We start from the raw sequence: 13,626 nt of genomic DNA on the forward strand, positions 1-13,626 counted from the left end.
ATTCCTGCTTAAGAGATGGTTTTGCAGTGGAGGTGACACCTGAACAAAGACAGGGAATGGAAGTACTGTAAGGAAGCATATAGACCTTCATTTATTCAATGATTAGAACCTCTACTATGTGCAAAGCTAGGGATATAGCAATGAATAAAAGAGAGTGTTCCCGTCCTAATGTTACTTACTTTATAGCAGGAGACAGGGAGTAGACAACCAGCTACATAGTTAATTAATTGCAACTGTAACAGTGCTACAAAAAGGTTACAAGGTGCCAAGAGAACCTAAGGGGACCTGGCTGAATGCTGGAAAGGTGATGGAAGGTGGTGGTTAGAGATGGCTTCTCTGAGGAAATCATATTTACAGTGAAATCTGAAGGGTCAATACGAAGAATTCATTAGGGGAAGGAGAAGTGGAAGAGCCTTCCAAAGAGAGGTGAAAGCAGAAGCAGAAGCTGTAGTGTGAAGAACAGAAAGGACAGGGGCAGGAGGCCAGTTAGACAGCTACTGCAGGAATCCAGGTAAGAGAGCTTGCTGGTTTGGACTAAGGCGGGTATGTAGAAGCAGAGAGAAGCAGATGATAACTGATTGCATATGGGAGAGGGTGAGAAAGTGGGAACTTTCAAGTGTGATGCTAGATTTTTGGCTTAGGCACCTAGGTAGATGGTTGTACCGTTCACTGACCAAGGTTGGTGGGAAGACTGTGAATTCAGTTTTGGGCATGCTGAGTTTGAGATGCCAGTGAAATATTCTAGCTGCGATGTTAACAAAACAAGTGGGCTCCCCCAGTAATGGCTGGATTAAAGCCCCCATTCCTATGATTTTATTGTGAGACATGAACTTAAAGCTGGGTCAAAATGAGGGCTTACTTTCATTCCAATGTCAGATCTATTAATGTAACTAAGGGTTAACCATTTCAAATTCAAGTACTTCCTGAGTCTGTCAAAAGTATATAGTGCTCTTTTTCCTTGCATTTTGCAAGATGGATCTCTAAATAGGTATTTTCCAGCCAACCCTTTACCCTTTACTCTTCGCTCATCATTCCACTCCACCCTTCTTTGTGATCGAATAGTAAATTGTAAACTTAGAGCTTTACAGATTATAAAGAGCTATATAATAGTCATTACTCTTTAGTTACCTGAAATATCATATATCAGATGTTTCATTTAGGACATGTATACAAAAAAGAATCTTTGTATTTCACAAAACTTGCTTAAAAAAGTATTAACCATATTTTCTTCCTAACAATTCCTAGGTTCTCTACATTCTTAAGGATAAGCTCCATCTATTAGAACATTACATAGACAGTCATAGATGCCAATATGCAGATTTCCTTTAAATGGGGCCGGTGGGGTGTGGGGGGAAGACAGGGGAACTTCAGCTCCATTTGCAATGTTTTGTTTCATTTAAGAGGAAAGGTATGACTCTGAAGCAAATCTGTCAAATGTTGACATGTTAGTTCTGGGTGATGGGTATATGACTTGTTTTGTTCTCTCTGTTTTATGATACTTCCATTTTTTTCCCATAAAAATCTGGGAATCCACAACCAAAAGAGACATAAAAGCAATTAATTCAGAAGCAATTTCAAATGTCACATATCTATTTTCTGTTATATATGCACTGCACTCATATACATGGAATTTTTTTTATTTAACAAGTTTCATTGCTTTGGGGTACTTAATTTGTATGAAATTAATGACCCTTATCCAAAGCTCCACTTTGTTAGCAGAATGAGTGATATTACAGAAGGTGATAATTTATTGGAGTGGGGTTTTGCTAAAGGCAAGAACAAAGCTTTATACCTTTAGGTAGGAATAAATTATAGCTTCATACAAATGTACTTACTAATAAATCAAAGAGGAAATTAAGGGAAGTAAATCTATGACCCAAATGCAGACTAGTTTAATGGGATGCTTTTCAGAGATTTTTTAAGGAGTACCAGCAAATCCCTTTAGATTTGCAGCAATAAACAAAATGTTGTATGGTGCTTAAGTGTCAAAACACAAGCCTACGTGTCTATTCTTCAGAGAGAAATGTTTTCTGCCTACGTAAAATAACTCAGAGAGAAGAGGTAAAGAAAATATCAAAGGCAGATCAAGGAAGCTGATAATTGCTTTAGAGATGAATGTTATGCAGATAGACGTAAAGGCTAACACAGATATCTCACTGTTAATCCATCCAAATGATTAAAAGTAATAAAACACATCAAGTGTGGCATTTTGTTCCAAATGACTGTGGATTCATATTGTAGTAAGAAACTAGTTTTGGACACCATTTTGATTTCTCACAGAATAATTTATACTTTGAAATATATTACTAATTTAAGATTAAGTGTTGCAATCTATTTACGTTCTAATCCATTTTTCCACTGCTTCATGTAGGCACTCTTTTCTTTAATATCTTTCCATTAATTTGCTAGCATAAGCAGCTGATAAATTATTTTCTGTCATTGCTGTTTGCTCACTATTTTAATCAGAAGCTTGTCTGTGCTCCTCCAAGTCTCATAAATATAACTAACAGTTGTGCTCCTCTTAATACCTATAGCACTGTCTTCACCAAAGATGAGGCTAGGCCCCACAGTATGAACTTCCAGCAAAATGGCAACTCTCATTATTTTGGTATAGGGTAACAGTTAAGAGAAATAAGTACACTGTGCTCTGTAAAGAATCAAAGTCGAACTGCCTTAGGCATCTGTCCTTAGAAAAAGTATCATGCTATTCCATCCTTGGAGTAAGTCCAGACTGGAATGGGTTTACTGTGATAGAGAAATACCGCAAAGGATCCAATGTGACCCATATCATTTTGTGGCATGTCAAAACCAAGTTACATAGCTTTTCTTTGGGGGAGGCAGCATGCAGGTGGGAAAAAAGTGAGCTAGAGGGTAAAAACGATCTGGATTTAACCTCTGAGACTCCCTGTATAACTCTGGGCAAGTAAACTTAACCTCTGTAAAATATAAATAAGAATCCTCACTGGGTACATATAAGCATGTATGTGAAAGTAACATTCATGAGGTATCTAGTGGGCATCTACTACTAAATATTAATTTTCTTCCCTTACAGTATCACATCATAATGGGGTCTTTTGGCTCCACCTTTAAAATACTCAAAAAGAACCACAACTATGTGTCTCTCTCCACCTTTCTTTTTTTCTTTTCTGGCCGCGCCACATGGCATGCAGGATCTTAGTTCCCCGACTGGGGATAGAACTCACGCCCCCTGCAGTGTAAGTGTGGAGTCTTAACCACTGGACCGCCAGGGAAGTCCCTGTCCACCTTTAATCACTTCTGTGCCTATCCTGCCTGATCTCTGATTTACTCACTTTGGGGGCCCCTGATTTTTATAATCACAGAGATCATGGAGGAACAAAATATTATGCAGGCTTCTAAGAAGGACCCTTCCTAAATGACCTGAAAATTATGACCTACTGTATTTTTAACAACCTCTAAAGGGACTTACAATCACCACTGGTAACTCATTACATTAATTTAAATTCCTTATAAACAAATTCCTACTAATGTCTAAATGATGCATTGAAGCTCCTTTCCTACCTTACTTTGTGAATATGATAAATTACAGACCCATCATACAACATTCCTTGAAATATGAAAACTGTAATCATGCTCCTTCGATCAGGCTCCACTTCAGGCCAAGAAAATGATATCACTGTTACCAAAGTGTCTATGTATTAAGTAATACAAATTTACCACACAGCTTAGTAGCCAGAAAAGAAAATGGGCTTTGAGGGTCTGTTATATACACTTATTAGCTATGGGGACCTTAGGCAAGTTACTTAACCTCTGAGCTTCATTTTCTACATCTGTAAAATGAGGATAATATATCTTAAAGAATTTTTTATGTAAAGGGTTAAATTAAATGAAATAATGTAGACATTCAAAATATAGTCACTACTGTCATCTTAAAATAAAAAGAAGGCTGAAGAGGAAAAAAAAAAACCCAAACACATACCATGTTTACTGCATCTTGATCGAAAGGGTTCCATTCTATATTCTGAGGATAGTGGGCCAGAACTTTGGATTTGAATGTTCTTCTCAAAGGACTCTGGTCAAAATTTTCACCTACAACAGATAATTAGTAATTAGTTAATATCAAGAACTTTTTCAAAAGCATGTCATAGTTTTATTTTTATTTTGTATATATACTGACTGATAATGTTGAAATCTGATTCAATTTCTACCTCTAATAGTCTCAGTTGTAAATTTTTCAATGGACAACTGAAAAGGAAATGTTAATAAGAGATCTGCATTTAAAAGTTCAGAATCTGAATTTTAAAATCCTGGCTACACAATTGATACTAAAAATCAAGACATGCTAAAATAATCCTTGCTGTAACCTAATTACTGTCCTCATTTCAACATGTGGTGACCAAAAAAAAAAAAATCTATTTGGAAACATTTAACTCACTAAAGAAACATCTCAAATTAAGCTAATTATACTTCTTAAGATCCTGAAATTTTGTACATGGATAGACTTAATGCTGCAGTGCCCAAAGGAGGCAACTTTGCTTGAGTTCCCACAAAAATCTCTGGTAAATTTGCTGCATCTCTATGCTTTTACAAGTAACATTATTAACAGAATCAGAAACATCATTACTGAGTTGTCTGGTTTAGCAGACAGAACACATTAAGCACACTAACCTCTGAAAAGGAACAAGCTATTCTAAGCCAATTTCATCACCTGTTAAAATTCTGGAAAGGTAAAAAGACTATCCTTTGATTATTATATATAAGAAAATTCAGTAATAATTGTTAGCTCAGTTCTTTATGTCCTTGACCAAATTAACACCCATGAGACCTGTTACCTCCAAATGCCTTACTTTCACAAAATATTTTAATATGGATGGATCTCAAATTCTCAGTGTCAAAAAGTTGAGATTAAGGAATTAGAAGACCTTGGGAGCAATACCATTCTGTCTCCTGTGTTCTTTCTACTTGTTAAGTTCTAAGTAAGTACAAAACACAAGCTGATGTATCAAAAGATAAATACCACCTACCAGTATTTGTACAAATAAAAATATCATAAAGCAATTCATGAGTCATATTTGGACACCTAGTTAGACTCAGTTTCCAACTCTGGTAAAAATATAAAAGACGTATACTAAAACACCTTTCAGTGCAAAACTTATCAGATCACAGAAGGAGGGAAAAGCCACACTGTAAAATCTTGTTGGAGACTGCAATATAAAATACACAGGAGCGTTTTTGAATAAAGGCACATAATTTAAATAGATTTACTGCAGCAACTAACCTTTTACTTCTAATTTAAGCCCTTGGCTAATGATCATTTTCCTTTGGATTCCTCTTACTTATTTAGGCAAGCACTTCATCTCTATGTCTTTCTACCTCATATTTCCATCTTCTAAGAGATAGAGAGCTTTCACTTCTAGAAGAGAAACTGTCAAAGGCATCCCTAAGGAAAGTTTATCAATTTCTGCACCATGCCTCTAGGGTATGGGAAAGTCAATGGAAAATGTGAAACCAGTCATGGGGTCCACTACCTCTGAAGAAAGGAGTGAGGGCTCAAGGTTGATTTCAGAAAGGGTAAATGGTACCTTTAAGCTGGTACTAGATTTTCATGCAAACGCTAAGAATTTTTAGATTATTTACTTCTTCATTAAAAAAAGAAAGGTTACTTTTCACTTCAAGTCAGAGAAAAAGAAAAACAAAAATTCTCTCCTGGTTCTAAGGTTTATGCTGCTGACTGTGCTAGTGACACAGCAACGGGATATCCTCAGATAATACCCAGCCATCAAGAAACCCTCTCCTTCGCCCACCCTCAAATACCAAAAATGCTTATTTTATCATTCACAAATGTAAATAAAATATGAAATACCGCAGGAGTAGAAGAAACAGCATATAATGCAGGATATAATCCTTGCAACACTTACCTTTTAATGAATTCCTGCCTCAGTTTGGTTAAAATAGTAACATTATCTTCATTCATATATCAAGTTACTAATGGGTCAGGAAATAAATCAGAAAAGTCATGATACTGCCATTTTCAATATAATTGTCCTGTTAAGGAAGGAACACCACACCCTCTTGAAGCACAATGAATCAACCAGAAGAGAAAGAAGGAAAACCACCTCCAGGGAGAAAGAATTTCACAAAAACAAAAACCCAGGAAACAGAAATACAAATCTAACAAAAGAAAAACAGAACCACCACCACCACCATCACTTCTTATGAGACTGCTTTAGAAGGGGGGAAGATCATTGCTATATACACAGCTGTCTTGGCAAATATTATTTTGAAGAAAATTTGGAGAAAATCTGAGTGATAATTCTGATAACACTGTTAAGTATTCAGAGGTGAGTAAATGCAGCTATTCCTACTAGTACCAGTCAAAGAAGAGAATCTTGGAGATGCCTTTTGGAGGTGTGAGACAGAGCAACAACCTAACCTTTGCACTTTGAACCCATAAACCTCTAACATAGAATTTATTGCTAGGACTTAGCAGGAAAAATGAATCAGTCTAAGAATTTGGATTCCCATGAAATGGAAATTACATAAGTATGCTTTACTTAACTTAAAATCCACCTTTTAAACATTATCCTGAAATAAACAAGGATTATGAATTTGTGCAAATATTAATATCCCACACAACAACTACAAGTGGACTTAATTTCAAGTAATATTGCCAAGTAACCTACTGACCTTAAGCTACAATGAAGACTTTTCTCCTAAGAAAATAGGACATATCTGCCAAGAGAGCTTAAACACTAATGAATAAATAATTTCTTCAAGGCTTGAAGCAAATGAGGTCTTTACAAAAATTAAGATGCAAATGAGAGAACAGAAATACAAAATAATACCTTTTTTTTTTGCCTAAACAAAAGTGAGTAAAGAAGCAATTTGATGGGCTTGGGATGAATTAAAATAATAATTTCTAACACCTCAACTTTTATTTTTATTTTTACCTGAAGTCGTATTTGCAGCACCTTGGCTCTTGCCATGACGATCTGCTTCTAGCCATTGGTACAAAACTACATAATGTAACAGAAACAAAAAAGCTTTATGAACAAAGAAACACAAACAAAAAAGCAAAAATGACTGTGAAGAATGGAAAATGAGAATTAAAAAATTAAACAAAAGCAATTAAACATGAGACATTAACATCAACGGAACATAGCTTAACACTAATAGTATGTAGCTTATAAGCTATTAGTAATAAGAAAGGAAAGAGAATAGGTAATTGTATTTTAATGTAATAAGCGAAATGCTATTGAAACATCTGTAACAGTTATTCATATGGGGAAAAGTACACACTTTTCTTAATGCTAATTTAAAGAGAAATATCAGGAGAAAGCTAATGTTTCTATAGTCAGATATAATAAAATATGGTAGTAAGACTAAATGACCATCTATGGAAATTGCATCCCAATTTCTGCAAACCTATCAGAATGGCTGAAGTCCAAAAAACTGACTATACCAAATGCTGACAAGTATGCAAAGAGACAGAACTCTTGTAAATTGGTGGTGGTAATGCAGAAAGGTACAGCCACTTAGGAAAGACAGTTTGAAGTTTCTTACAAGGCTAAACATAAACATGATCCTATAACCCCAGTCTAATCAGTAGAGAAACATAATACAAATTTCAAGAGGAGCAACCTACAATATACCTGATGAATACTTGTCAAAACTGTCAAGGTCATCAAAAACAAGTAAGGTCTGAGAAACTGTCATAGCCGAGAGGAGCCTAAGGAGACAACACAACTGAATGTAATGTGGTATATTGGATGGGTTCCTCCAACAGAAAAAGGACATTAGGTAAACAAAAGGAAATCTGAATGGAGTACAGACTTTAGTTAACAATAATGTGTCATATTGCTTCATTAACTGCAATACAAGCATCATACTACCCTAGGATGTTAATGACAGGGAAAACTGTGCATGGAGGGAGGTGTGGTGGGGTGTATATGGGAACTCTCTTATTATCTTCTCAATTTTTCTGTAAATCTAAAACTGTTCTAAAAATCAAGTCTGTTTTTAAAAATTACATTCCAATATTTAATGTAAGGACAAAAACATATATTATATCCAATCTTATAAGTAGTCTACCTTTTGTAAAGGCTAACACAGATATCTCACTGTTAATCCATCCAAATGATTAAAAGTAATAAAACACATCAAGTGTGGCATTTTGTTCCAAATGACTGTGGATTCATATTGTAGTAAGAAACTAGTTTTGGACACCATTCTGATTTCTCACAGAATAATTTATACTTTGAAATATATTACTAATTTAAGAAGATTAAGTGTTGTAATCTATTTACATTCTTATCCATTTTTCCACCGCTTCATGTAAGCACTCTTTTCTTTAATATCTTTCCATTAATTTGCTGGCATAAGCAGCTGATAAATTATTTTCTGTCGTTGCTGTTTGCTCACTATTTTAATCAGAAGCTTGTCTGTGCTCCTCCAAGTCTCATAAATATAACTAACAGTTGTGCTCCTCTTAATACCTATAGCACTGTCTTCACCAAAGATGAGGCTAGGCCCCACAGTATGAACTTCCAGCAAAATGGCAACTCTCATTATTTTGGTATAGGGTAACAGTTAAGAGAAATAAGCTATGCAAACACAAGCTCAAGTTTGCTCGGTACAGAGATTCCATTAGTCAACTATCCTCTTATGTACCATTGACTAAGAAGTATCAACTCTTGGGAAAAAGTTTACTACAATGAGGACACAGGCTATTAAAAAATTCACACTAGAGCTCTGTAACTTAAAAGCTTTGAAGGGTGTGTAAACTTCTGTATGTCTTAGAGATCTCAGAGTCTTTCCTTTAAAGAGCCAAATAATGATCACTGTAGGGTCCGAATAGCCGGGGAACCTTCCTATCCACATCTCAAAGGTCTGAACGATCCCAAGAGAGTAGCACAGGCTAAGCTTCTACTTTGGGATGCTATTTATCTATCCACAGATATTGTGAGAGTTCTAGGTCACAAACAAGGTTTGCAGAAATTTTCTATGCTCTCCCTCCACAAAACAACAATAACAGGGCTGGGAAAGCTACCTATGGAACTCCTGAACTGAAGGAATAAAGGAACTGATTCATTATAAATGACTAAGGGCACCCTGAAATCACGACGGAAGTTATTTGGATCTTTAGGGACAGCCAGAACTGTGAACAGACATCCATCTATCATCAGGGATAGATGACCCAAAATAGACCTCTGAACAGTCCCCCAAAATCCACCCAGTGTGCAAAGCCCTTGGTTGAGGGTGCCCTAGTGGGCACACAAGTCAGTGCACTCCTCCAGGTTACTGCATACTCCTGGGAGGCAATATTGTTACAACTGGGACTAACATGAAAGAAGGAGAGAAGCAGACCTCACTCACTGAATATATACTACAAGCGTTTCCTCTTTCTGGGTCACGGGAATAACAACTACTAATTAGAGTAGTAGCAGAGTAGGGTAGTATTAGATTACTTACTCCAAGTGACACAAATATCTCCCCATTTAGAAAAGCAAGCATAAATTTTACAAATGATGCTGAATATCCCTCTTACAGAAATGAGACACAAAGTAGGGAAACTAATCCATTCAATGGTCTGATAATTCTGCCTAGCTCTTATCTAAAGCCTATCCTGCCCTGTTTATGGTGTAAACTCTTGGCTGTGTTCAGAGTATCACTGCCATTATATTTACCAATTACTTCATATAGCCTTTGTTTCTGGTTTTACTGGACGAAAAGAAAAAATATGAAAGCTATTCCAGATGATTTTACTCTGGCCAGTTACATGGGGAATGGTACATAAGCAAAAATAATTTTAACAGATTTGAGATTCAATTATTTTATTACTGCCTCCAGATTACCAAAATCCAATTAACTATGGCCTAAATAATTCAGAGAATTTCCAGCGAAATAAGTGCATCTGCTTCATGCAAAGCTATAATGTGAATCACCATTAGACCAAATTTGGATTTCAAAGTCTACCTTACAGCACATATATTTAAAAAGATAATGTAGGGCTTCCCTGGTGGCGCAGTGGTTGAGAGTCCGCCTGCTGATGCAGGGGACACGAGTTCGTGCCCCGTTCTGGGAGGACCCCGCGTGCCGTGCAGCGGCTGGGCCCGTGAGCCATGGCCACTGGGCCTGCGCGTCCGGAGCCTGTGCTCTGCGATGGGAGGGGCCACAAGAGTGAGAGGCCCGCGTACCGCAAAAAAAAAAAAAAGGTAATGTATAACTATAAAAGAAATGTAACTAGGTAATTCCCTGGCGGTCCAGTGGCTGGTGCTCCGGGCTGTCACTGCCGAGGGCCTGGGTTCGATCCCTGGTCAGGGAACTGAGATCCCACAAGCCGCATCACAAGGCCAAAAAAAAAGGAAATGTAACTAATATTTTTACTTAACATACTAGAATGTATATGGGCAGGTCTAGAAGGACTGAGATCTAAAACTTTCTTAACTCTCATAAAGTTTCTGAAATATGTCATATTACAAAGAATCTAATCCTCTTCTTACTTTGTAGATGATGTTAGAATACCAAAAATACACCTCTTCTCCCTGTGGCTGGGAGCACGAGATCTGGCCTTTTGGTAGTTCCATGCTTCCTCTCAGGGACCCTGCCCCCAGCTCCAAGTCACTGGTGAGGATTTCTATAGTCTGTGCATGAGTTTGCAAGTAGAGGGAGATCTGTGAACCTTGGAGCTATTTCTCAGGCTGAGAGACCCTGTTACATATTTCTTCACTCATCTCCTCTCTGAACCTTCCCACTCCTAGGGCCCCAGTGAGTTCCCTCCCTTGTTGTCCATTTCCACCACAGTCTATTTCTGAACAGGGTATTTCTCCACAAAACAAGGCCAAGTCTCCCAATACTTCCCTATGTCCCTGAGGGATATCACTGAAGTCTAGATGCTTTAAAGAAAGTTTGCTGATAGGAATAATGAAAACAGAAGGGAAGTTGAAACAGGTAATCTCTTCTGCCCTGTCCCTTTTTCACTGTGTTCCTTTTCTCTCTAAAGGTAAAGTTAAAATACACACACACACACACACACACACACACACACACACACACACACGGACAGAATACTCACAGTCAGTAATTTTTCCTCAGTATTTTGATAAAGGTGAGAGGAGGAAATGGATATACTACGGATGCTGCCTAAGAAGTCCATATGCTGAGGCAAAGAAAAAGGGATGATATGGTGGTGAGGTAGCTCTTCTCCTTCCCATGTCTAACCCTACAGGTTTCCAAATGTCTATCTCCAAAGACCCAGCCTGAATTAGTATGAGCGGGAGTTGGGAGAGGGAATACTAGGCAGCAATGGGTCCTACAAGAGACTGACCAGGGACAAAACAACAATAACAGGGCTGGGAAAGCTACCTATGGAACTCCTGAACTGAAGGAATAAAGGAACTGATTCATTATAAATGACTAAGGGCACCCTGAAATCACGACGGAAGTTATTTGGATCTTTAGGGACAGCCAGAACTGTGAACAGACATCCATCTATCATCAGGGATAGATGACCCAAAATAGACCTCTGAACAGTCCCCCAAAATCCACCCAGTGTGCAAAGCCCTTGGTTGAGGGTGCCCTAGTGGGCACACAAGTCAGTGCACTCCTCCAGGTTACTGCATACTCCTGGGAGGCAATATTGTTACAACTGGGACTAACATGAAAGAAGGAGAGAAGCAGACCTCACTCACTGAATATATACTACAAGCGTTTCCTCTTTCTGGGTCACGGGAATAACAACTACTAATTAGAGTAGTAGCAGAGTAGGGTAGTATTAGATTACTTACTCCAAGTGACACAAATATCTCCCCATTTAGAAAAGCAAGCATAAATTTTACAAATGATGCTGAATATCCCTCTTACAGAAATGAGACACAAAGTAGGGAAACTAATCCATTCAATGGTCTGATAATTCTGCCTAGCTCTTATCTAAAGCCTATCCTGCCCTGTTTATGGTGTAAACTCTTGGCTGTGTTCAGAGTATCACTGCCATTATATTTACCAATTACTTCATATAGCCTTTGTTTCTGGTTTTACTGGACGAAAAGAAAAAATATGAAAGCTATTCCAGATGATTTTACTCTGGCCAGTTACATGGGGAATGGTACATAAGCAAAAATAATTTTAACAGATTTGAGATTCAATTATTTTATTACTGCCTCCAGATTACCAAAATCCAATTAACTATGGCCTAAATAATTCAGAGAATTTCCAGCGAAATAAGTGCATCTGCTTCATGCAAAGCTATAATGTGAATCACCATTAGACCAAATTTGGATTTCAAAGTCTACCTTACAGCACATATATTTAAAAAGATAATGTAGGGCTTCCCTGGTGGCGCAGTGGTTGAGAGTCCGCCTGCTGATGCAGGGGACACGAGTTCGTGCCCCGTTCTGGGAGGACCCCGCGTGCCGTGCAGCGGCTGGGCCCGTGAGCCATGGCCACTGGGCCTGCGCGTCCGGAGCCTGTGCTCTGCGATGGGAGGGGCCACAAGAGTGAGAGGCCCGCGTACCGCAAAAAAAAAAAAAAGGTAATGTATAACTATAAAAGAAATGTAACTAGGTAATTCCCTGGCGGTCCAGTGGCTGGTGCTCCGGGCTGTCACTGCCGAGGGCCTGGGTTCGATCCCTGGTCAGGGAACTGAGATCCCACAAGCCGCATCACAAGGCCAAAAAAAAAGGAAATGTAACTAATATTTTTACTTAACATACTAGAATGTATATGGGCAGGTCTAGAAGGACTGAGATCTAAAACTTTCTTAACTCTCATAAAGTTTCTGAAATATGTCATATTACAAAGAATCTAATCCTCTTCTTACTTTGTAGATGATGTTAGAATACCAAAAATACACCTCTTCTCCCTGTGGCTGGGAGCACGAGATCTGGCCTTTTGGTAGTTCCATGCTTCCTCTCAGGGACCCTGCCCCCAGCTCCAAGTCACTGGTGAGGATTTCTATAGTCTGTGCATGAGTTTGCAAGTAGAGGGAGATCTGTGAACCTTGGAGCTATTTCTCAGGCTGAGAGACCCTGTTACATATTTCTTCACTCATCTCCTCTCTGAACCTTCCCACTCCTAGGGCCCCAGTGAGTTCCCTCCCTTGTTGTCCATTTCCACCACAGTCTATTTCTGAACAGGGTATTTCTCCACAAAACAAGGCCAAGTCTCCCAATACTTCCCTATGTCCCTGAGGGATATCACTGAAGTCTAGATGCTTTAAAGAAAGTTTGCTGATAGGAATAATGAAAACAGAAGGGAAGTTGAAACAGGTAATCTCTTCTGCCCTGTCCCTTTTTCACTGTGTTCCTTTTCTCTCTAAAGGTAAAGTTAAAATACACACACACACACACACACACACACACACACACACACACACACGGACAGAATACTCACAGTCAGTAATTTTTCCTCAGTATTTTGATAAAGGTGAGAGGAGGAAATGGATATACTACGGATGCTGCCTAAGAAGTCCATATGCTGAGGCAAAGAAAAAGGGATGATATGGTGGTGAGGTAGCTCTTCTCCTTCCCATGTCTAACCCTACAGGTTTCCAAATGTCTATCTCCAAAGACCCAGCCTGAATTAGTATGAGCGGGAGTTGGGAGAGGGAATACTAGGCAGCAATGGGTCCTACAAGAGACTGACCAGGGA

General features: G+C 38.3%; 1 protein-coding gene across 1 annotated transcript in view; it reads right to left on the reverse strand.

Moving 5' to 3' along the window:
* DENND5B (DENN domain containing 5B) overlaps positions 1–13,626 on the reverse strand; it is a 208,011-nt gene that overhangs the window by 94,298 nt on the left and 100,087 nt on the right. The window contains 1 exon segment of the mRNA XM_007452177.1: positions 3,959–4,068. Coding sequence (XP_007452239.1) covers positions 3,959–4,068 — 110 coding nt within the window.

Source organism: Lipotes vexillifer, unplaced genomic scaffold (assembly GCF_000442215.2).
Source record: "Lipotes vexillifer unplaced genomic scaffold, Lipotes_vexillifer_v1.1 scaffold1, whole genome shotgun sequence".
Taxonomy (NCBI): domain Eukaryota; kingdom Metazoa; phylum Chordata; class Mammalia; order Artiodactyla; family Lipotidae; genus Lipotes; species Lipotes vexillifer.